The sequence below is a fragment of the Propithecus coquereli genome, unplaced genomic scaffold (assembly GCF_000956105.1).
Source record: "Propithecus coquereli isolate 6110/MARCELLA unplaced genomic scaffold, Pcoq_1.0 Scaffold36, whole genome shotgun sequence".
NCBI lineage: Eukaryota > Metazoa > Chordata > Mammalia > Primates > Indriidae > Propithecus > Propithecus coquereli.
This window is the reverse complement of record NW_012149285.1, coordinates 5,281,193-5,290,209: the sequence shown is the minus strand read 5'-3', so window position 1 is coordinate 5,290,209 and position 9,017 is coordinate 5,281,193. Positions and strand designations below refer to the sequence as shown.

The 9,017-nt window shown below is 43.5% G+C and overlaps 1 protein-coding gene across 1 annotated transcript in view; it reads left to right on the top strand.

The window, feature by feature from the left end:
• Positions 1–1,158: 1,158 nt before the first annotated feature.
• Positions 1,159–9,017, top strand: part of GALNT7 (polypeptide N-acetylgalactosaminyltransferase 7) — a 66,748-nt gene continuing 58,889 nt past the window's right edge. Inside the window, exons 1-2 of the mRNA XM_012651645.1 lie at positions 1,159–1,164; positions 5,959–6,419. Of these exons, the coding sequence (XP_012507099.1) occupies positions 1,159–1,164; positions 5,959–6,419 (467 nt within the window). The remainder of the gene's footprint in view (positions 1,165–5,958; positions 6,420–9,017) is intronic.

The window sequence follows — 9,017 nt, the reverse complement described above, 5'->3', positions numbered from 1 at the left end:
GAAACCATACCCAGAGCTTGTATAGACCTTTCATATTTGTATAAAGTTATGTAGAAGCACACTTTCTCCATTTTCAGTTCTGCCCTAGTTGCTAACAGAGGCATTGCCGTTGGAAAGCGGCCTTAAATCTCTTCCTAGTTTAGGGGTATTAACATATACTGGGAATAGGGTCCTTTCCTGTAAGGGATGACATCCTGGATATTCAAGGACTGGTGAAGTCTCTTGGCGCCTGCCCCTCCCCACACCCCGCAGGGCCACAGCTCCCAGTGCTCTGGGAGGAGCAACGCTTGAAGGTCTTCAGTGAGCCCAAATGTCAGATAGATTGGCTTGCGTTCCAGCAGCAGCTAAGCAGAGGGAAACGAGCCACTGAGGCTGGAGGGCCCCACCGCCCCACCTACATCCTGCCACGCGTTGCTAGGAGTCTTGGGAGCGCAGCCTACAAGCACGCCGCGTTCCCTCCGAACTGGAGCCTGTTTATGTTTACCACACCTGCCTGCTCTCTGAGCCTGCTCCTTCTGCTCCTTCCGAGTGACTAAGTGCCTCCAGAGAAAGGATGCTGATGGGATTTTTCCTAGTTAAAGGTGTTTCTGATTGAGAGTTTTTAAATTCAGAATAAGATTTGGCTTGTTATACTTTTAAATTCTGTGGCTCACGACAAATGATAACCAAATAGTGTGCATGTTGTTCAGCAGTGGCCATTTCTTAAAGCTAAGTCGTAATTTCTCAAGAGATCATGTGACTGCATAAGCTCATCATTAAGACTTCAGTTTTCCAGGGTCCAGTTCAGTTTTCCAGGTTGGATGATTTCAAATCCAAACAAGCCCATATTACTGCCATATGCGCTAATGACCATTTCTTTAAATCCCTTTGAATTTATATAATTTCTACCAAGGTATGACCATCTTGGAAAAATATCACACATAGTAGAGTTTGGGGGTCAGGGGTCAGGGGACTTTGTCAATTATGAGGTGGATAGTGACTAGCGTGACTTTATTTATGGTAATCCATATTACTGTCTGGTGATAGTGATTGTATTTTTCAGTCCATTTTTACCTTTATGAACACACTGATCTTGGAAAATTATCTACTGGTCCTCTTTTCCATTTCTAGTCAACAGCGACTCACTGATTTGGCTCTATAGTAAAACAGCTGGTGGCTATGAAGGTATCGTAGTACCAGTGACTCACAAAGGCATCTGCTGACTCCCATTCACTCTCAGGAAGAAGGAGTATGTAGAAGGATCTCAGGGGAGTGAAGTATGACTCTGCTTTTAGCCATTCTTTGAGTCATACAGTATTAAGATTTGACATGATTATTCTGAATTGACTTGGAGGTAGACAGTCTTCATACTTGGTTTTGCCACATGCAAACTTTGAGAAATGAGCAAATTCAATTTTCCTGGCATTATGTGGTGTTGTTAAGAGTGTAATACTGCACAGAGAATACAGAGGTCTCATTGGTGGATTCACTAAGTGTTGCAGGAAGGGTCTGTCTGCTCGGAGCCTCCTCTCCCATTTCATATTCTCCATCCTCTATCTTTCCCTTTTCTGCTCAGTGTCTCTCTGTTTACTAAAACAGAAATTTTAGGGTTCATTCATTTGTTCAGTAAATATGTATTGAGAATTATGTGCCAGGATAGGCGCTGGGTATGCAATGGTGTGTATGATAGACAAAGCCTCTGTACTTTCACAGAATTTACAGTCTAGTGCAGAGATTGGGGGACCGGATCCAGCCCACACCTGTCTTTGTTAATGAAGACTCATTGGAGCACATCTGTACCCGTTCATTTACATACTGTCCGATGGCTGCTTTCACACTACAAAGGCAGACTTGAATAATTGCACAGAGACCCGTGGTCGGTGAAGCCAAAAATATTTACTACTTGACCCTTCCCCAAAAAAGTTAGCTGACCCCTGCTGTCACGGGTAATGATGGAGATGTTACGTAAATGCAGGCTGGAGCCTGAAAAGCCCCATCAGCCCTGTCAAAGAGCGTGAACTCCCCTGAGGGCAGTGGGCCTGGTGGAATGTCGTAAGCAGGGAAGGTAACATGTTCATATTTGAATGTTAGAAAAGTCCTTGTGGCTTTCGCGTAGGAGGTTCATGCATTAGGTTGAGAAGCACCAAGTTATAGTGGTTAAGAATATGGACTCTTGAGCCAGACTGTTTGGACTGAAATTTTGTATGCCGGGTATTGATTCTGATCTTGGGTAACTTCTCTGTTAGGATTTCTGTCTATAAAATAGTGATGGTAATCAGAGTACCTAATTCATGGGATTAAAAATGTTACTATCTGTGAAGCACTTAGAATAGAGTGTTCACAATCGTTACTGTTGCAATAGTTCTGCTTCGAGGTGACAGTGGCCTGAGGTAATGGCAGTGAGGATAATAGAAGTGGCCAGACTCAGGGGCTACACAGGTGATGGAATTAACAGGAATTTGTGATTGACTGGATGTCAGTAAGGCAGATAAAAGAGAACAAGAAGTTGAGGGTGGATTGTGGGTTTTGGACTTAGTCGAGTGAGTGGTGGTTCCAGTCCCTGAAGTAAGGAAGACAGTAAGTGAAACAGGTTTGTGATGTGAGGCGAATGGTAGGTTCAGTTTTGGGAATGTTAAATTCAGGTGCTAGAGGGATACACATAGAAACGTTCAGGAAGCAGTTGACATAAGGTCTGACCATCGCAAGGGTGATGTATGCTGGGGAAACAGATGTAGGAGTGGTCAGTGTAAAATTTGTCACCAAGCTTGGAAGAGAACGAAATAACCCAGAACGAGGATGGAATGACAAAGAGATTTCTGACAGAACCTTAAAGAAAATGACAGTTTAAGATCACACAAAGAGCCATTAAGTCAAAGAATAGATCAAAACAGTTTTTGGAGGAAGAGAAGTATGAAAGCTTGAACCCATTAAAACTTCTCTTATTGGGCCGGGAGTGGTGGCTCACACCTGTAATCCTAGCTCTCTGGGAGGCCGAGGCGGGCGGATTGTTTGAGCTCAGGAGTTCGAGACCAGCCTGAGCAAGAGCGAGACCCCGTCCCTACTAAAAATAGGAAGAAATTAATTGGACAACTAAAAATACATAGAAAAAATTAGCCGGGCATGGTGGCACATGCCTGTAGTCCCAGCTGCTTGGGAGGCTGAGGTAGGAGGATGGCTTGAGCCCAGGAGTTTGAGGTTGCTGTGAGCTAGGATGACACCACGGCACTCTAGCCCGGACAACACAGTGAGACTCTGTCTCAAAAAAAAAAAAAAAAAAAAAGTTGAAGTGGGTGAATTTGAAAAATATTTAAATTTGCAATTTTTATATTAGCTTAGACCAACCCAAGCTATAGCATGCATTTTACAGTTTGGGCAGTTTGATCTCATGCACCATCATATTCCATGTTCTTCTAAGACACGGTTTTCCCCGTGGAGCAGTAAATAAGGGAGTGGATGCTATGGCTGTAGATGTTGACATCTGATGGGCTGCTCAATCTGCTCTTCCATAATTAGGGACGTTTCCTGTCCTTCATTTTTTACCTCCCATTACCAATTACTGGAGGCTGTGACGTGAAAAACTGAAGCGGGGGAGAATGTCTTCCTCTTTTTTATTGTTGTACTTGGTTCAGCATCAGAAACTTGGGTTTGCTGTCTGACAGCATTTTATAATGATTTCTCTATTTTAGTTTACTTACTGCCGTAAGTGAGTGTAATTTTGGAAAGATCCGGGAGACAAATTGAAGAAACAAACGCTGTTCATCTCTCTGTTAAAGACTCATGCCTACCTTACACTTTTCTTGGGATTAGTTAATTCCCAACAACCTTCAGTCCTTCGTGAATATAAGATTTCTGGAAAGACGGCCTTCTACTGTTTTACTTCTGACTTGTAGTAGAGCTCACAGGTTAGGCTCAAGCTAAGTCCTTGCTACTTATGTGTGTGACGATAGAAGCCTGATCCAGAGGTTTTACTGACCTGTTCTGCATATCCCTGAAGAAAGTTACTGCATTTATCCGGTCAGGCTGTGTTGCATTTCATATTTAGTATTGTATTTCAGGGGAAAAGTTGTGGAAAACTTTGAAACGATCCCAAAAGATGACTTGGTGTACTGTCTGACTCAACTTCCCAGGTTACCTCACCCTTTCCTCCTTGAGCTGTTTTACAATCTCGTAAGTTACAGAAAACTGACAATATGTCAGAGGATTCTCGTCCATTGAAACGGGAGCTGTGTCTGGTGGAACACAGCTGATCATTGTCCTGTGCCTGTTGACCGGTTTAACTAGTCTGGCATCTGTTTGTAAGTTCTCTGCAGTGTTCTTGATGTTTATGTGTTTGTTCTTCGGATTTATCTTCGAACCAGTTGTACATCTTACGGGTTCTCTTTTTAACGTGTTAATGAAAATCTGTGCCTCGTCCTCAGCAAAATTGTCTTGTTACCTGTACACATGTATGTTGAACACATGCATGGAACATCTCCAGGAAGGTTCGGAAGAAACTCCACAGAAGGGAGCGGGAAGGCTCGCTCCCGCTGCACGCCCTTTGGGGCTTCTGAATCTTGGGTCATATCTTATATTACCTAATTGAACAAGTGGATAGTTGTTAAAAATTCCATTTTAACTCCCAAAAATCAATCCTTAGTCATCCCTTATCTGCTAAATTCACATCTGAAATAATTTTCTATAGAGATTTTTGCCTCTAAGTAAACCATCAGCAGACAGCGACCTACACATCAGCATCATGCCCAGAACCTTACCTCTGTGTTCTTTAGAGCAAAATTTTCAACCTTTTCAAAGTAGTTCTAATGCTGTGGGAAAATTTTGGTCACATGGTGCTAACTGTGTGATTAACGTGTCGAGGAATCGCACAGTCTTAGGTGGAGGGGGCAGAGCAGTCAGCCTGCTTTGCGTGTCCTAGGCGCACCGCGCCCCTTCCCCAGCCGTGCGCTCTGTGACCCCTGTCTGATTGTGGTGAGCGGCTCTCCCTTAAGCTAGTGATTCCCAGAACTAGATGCATGTTAAAATCACCAGAGGTGCTTTTTAAAAATCCAAATGCCCAGACCAATTAAATCACAGCGTCTGAGGGTGGAACCCAGATACCAGTATTTTTAAAAACTGCTGAGGTGATGCTAATGTTGAGAAACACTGCGTTGCGCAAAGAATGGTAGTGGATTAGCAAAAACTTCACATATGATACCTCAGAAGCAAAAGCACTCAGGATTGCTGACTGAAAGATCTGCGTAGGTGACGAAGGGTCCAAACAGAAAAGAGAGGCGCCTTTCCTGTGACTGTCTTTATATGCAGAGTCTGCTTTCGCCTGCCCACCTCTGGAATGGGGCACACTAGGTATTGGGTGTGGTCTAAAAGCCCAAGCTGACTTGGTTACAGTTATTAGAGGTTTTTTTAAATAGTTCTGAATGCAGATAAACTCTCACTGAGTAGAAAATACTGAATCGGGACTGTTGAATACATATCCCCACCTTGTTCCTCCGCCACTGGGGCACTAAGCCAGCCTAGCGAGGGGTGACATCCATCTCATACCACTGCCACCATATGGCCGTGTTGCTGACAAAAAGTTATATTTATTGTGCACCAGATGACTGGGCAAACCGCATGCTGTACAACATGACCTATTAAGTGTCTGTTTTAATCAAAGATCCTAGAACCTCATTGCGCCATCCTTAACAATATGCTTTATGAATAGGTCTTTGATAGAGTTAGGTTTATAAAGGGAGAAGTAAACAATGCATCCATGCATTTATTTTGGAATAGTAAAATGAGGAAACAGCCTATTTCTTGGTATTTCCTTTCTACCCTGAAAGGTATCCTCTAATGGGAAGTCCAGATTAATGGCCTGCTTATGTTTCACATTTTAAACTGTTTGGTTGCCTCAGCCTTTTTTAAAACATGAACATTGGTATCGTGAACTCTGCTGTGGTGGTTTGCCTTCATGTACTCATTGTATATCCCCTCCCTTTTGTATAGGAAGACAGAGATGTCAATAACCCCATGCCTAACCGAGGAGGCAATGGACTAGCTCCCGGGGATGACAGATTCAAACCTGTGGTACCATGGCCTCATGTTGAAGGAGTAGAAGTGGACTTAGAGTCTATTAGAAGAAAAAACAAGGCCAAAAATGAACAAGAGCACCATGCTGGAGGAGATTCCCAGAAAGACATAATGCAGAGGCAGTATCTCACTTTTAAGCCTCAGACATTTACCTACCGTGATCCTGTGCTCCGCCCAGGGATCCTTGGTAACTTTGAACCCAAAGAGCCTGAGCCTCATGGAGTGGTTGGTGGCCCTGGAGAGAATGCCAAGCCATTGGTTTTGGGACCAGAATTCAAACCTGCAGTTCAAGCCAGCATTAAAGAGTTTGGATTTAACATGGTGGCAAGTGACATGATCTCGCTGGACCGCAGCGTCAATGACTTGCGTCAAGAAGAGTAAGCACACATCCTCTTCCTTCTAAAATTGGGGCAGCTGTTGTTTTGACAGATGTGTAGGTTTCGTTAGAGTGTTAGAATGGAGAGATTATTTATGCGTTAAGTTCAAGGAAATAAAAGGTTCTTTGATCAGCAAAATGGCCAGAAGGAGGCGGTACCTCCATTTATGCCATCTTACTGTGGTGTGTTATATAAAATTCTGGGGTCTTCTGCATCAGTGCTACTCAGAGTGTGATCCCCAAACAGGTATCTTCTATCAGTTTTTTGTTACCAGTCCACAATGAGAAAATGAGCTTACACCAGGATGTAAATCAACTGCACGATTAAATACTTGGTTTAGTTCAACTGACAATTTTTTAATAGCAAAACTTCCTTGATGTGTTGATTTTCATTCTGGAGCAAGCTGCTTATCTTGTTGTGGAACAATAGCAAATAGTAACCGTGCTCTGCATGTCTCATATAATTAACTAGGTTTATGTTTGCTGTAATTTTTTTTCTCAGTACTGAAACTGGGAATTCAAACACTTGAATGTATGCAAAAGGAACACTCAGGTAAAAAACTGTAGCCTGAACTTTCAGATTCTTTTCACATAGTAGGATTTTAAAAAGAGAATTCCTAGCTCTTACCTTTTGATAGACACTGATTATTGAATGAACTCGAAGCTTTTCTCTTTCAGGTTATTCAATAACCAGTTCTACTGCTATAGGATCTAAATAGCTTTCATCAACGTGGACGCAAATTTAATTCACTGCTGTTAAAGAAAACACTCAAAATGTATTCCTGGTGATGTATTGTTAGCATTGTCTTCATTTTAAAAGGTTAACACAGCAGGTGCACACCCCCCACACCCACCCACATACACACACACACACAGGCACACATGCACGTGCATTCACTAGCATTCTTTATGACCACTGAGTAAAATTCCATGTCTGGTACAGTGCCACTCAGTAGACTTTGGGCACCCATATACATTATTGGTAAGTGAGACGGATGAATGAAATATTCAAAGGAAGTAGGAGCGGAAGCATAGCACCATGGTGGTGATGGCGAGAGGTCTGGCCTCTAATTCGGAGAAGAGCTAGCGCATCTCAAGGGGCTGTGACGGAAGAATCTTGGAGCAATTTACTCCCCGTAAAGTAGAGACTTGCCTAGTTGTAGGGTTGCCAGATTTAGCAAATAAAAGTACAAGACACCTAATTAAATTTGAGTTTCAGATAAACAGTAAAAAAAATTTAGTATAAGTTATGTCCCAAATATTTCATGGAATGTACTTAAAAAATGTTGGTATCTGAAATCCAAATTTAACTGGGTGTCCTGTATTTTATCTGGTAACACTCCTAGTGGGGAGGGAGGGCGATTGTTGCAGAGTAGCAGTTCCCACCACCAAGATACAGCCCGGATCGTTTCTGAGGTTCATTTCTTCAGTCTCTGCTGCCAGCTCATTTCTCCTGGAATCCTACAAAGTCTCCTTATTGATCTCCATTTCTGTTACTGCCCCTTATAGAAACCAGTGTGGTCTTTTAGGAACCCAAATACACTAAAACCACCCTATGTTCCCATTGCACTTAAAGTGAAGCCCAAACTCCTAACCTGCCGCAGCCCGGTGCTGTGACCCCTCCCCGCCTGCAGACCTCCTTGCAGCCGTGCTTCTTGCCACGTCCCTGCAGCTGTGTGGGTCTGTCTCGGGTTCGCTGCACGTGCTCGTCCCGCGTCTGTGAACGCTTGCCCCTTCGTCCTGTGCCTGGCTCCTTCCTGTCCCTTATTCCCATTTGGACCCCTCCGTCCAGGCCGTGTAATGTGGTCGCGCCCCACTCTCCTCTCTAGCACTGCTCTCTGCCATTTCGTTCGTAGTGTGTGTTTGTTGACTTTCTCCTGAGAGCAAAGACTGCGTCTGTTCTCCGTTCCCAGTAACACACCTAGGAGCTCGGCAGTAGCCGGTTGGTGAGTGTCTGCTGAGAGGAGGGTTGGGGAGATGGATGGGTGAAGTCTGCTGGAGTCCAAGCCTCGGCTCCGTTATAAGACGTGAGATCTTTGACCAGCTACTTACCCTCTCTGAGCATCAGTTACCTAATCCTTAAAACGGGTCCGAAAATACCAGTCTCTCAGGATTGGCATTAGAATTAAGCGACATAATAGACCAGAAGCCTTTGATACAGGCCTGTTGGTTAGAAACTTAAGTATTAGCTGTTTTAACTGCTGTGGTACTGTTCTCAGTACCTTCTTGTCAACATTTGAATGTTTTCAGTTGCTATTTAACTTTGATACGCTCTGTTGCTTTTTGGAAAACATAAATGTCACACACTGTCTTATCCACACCATATTCTACTTGTACCTTCTGTGATGGCGAAGTCTCGACCTTTCTTTGAAAATTTGAGATACAACAATTGTCATCTGAACCTCCCATTTGAGTCCTCCCTGCTCTCTTGCAGTTCCCTTCCTGTCACTTTTCTTTTCCTTTTTTCCTTTCTTTTTTTTTTTTTTCTTTTGGAGACAGAGTCTCACTGTGTTGCCCTGGCTAGAGTGCCGTGGCATTAGCCTAGCTCACAGCAACCTCAAACTCCTAGGCTCAAGCAATCCTTCTGCCTCAGCCTCCC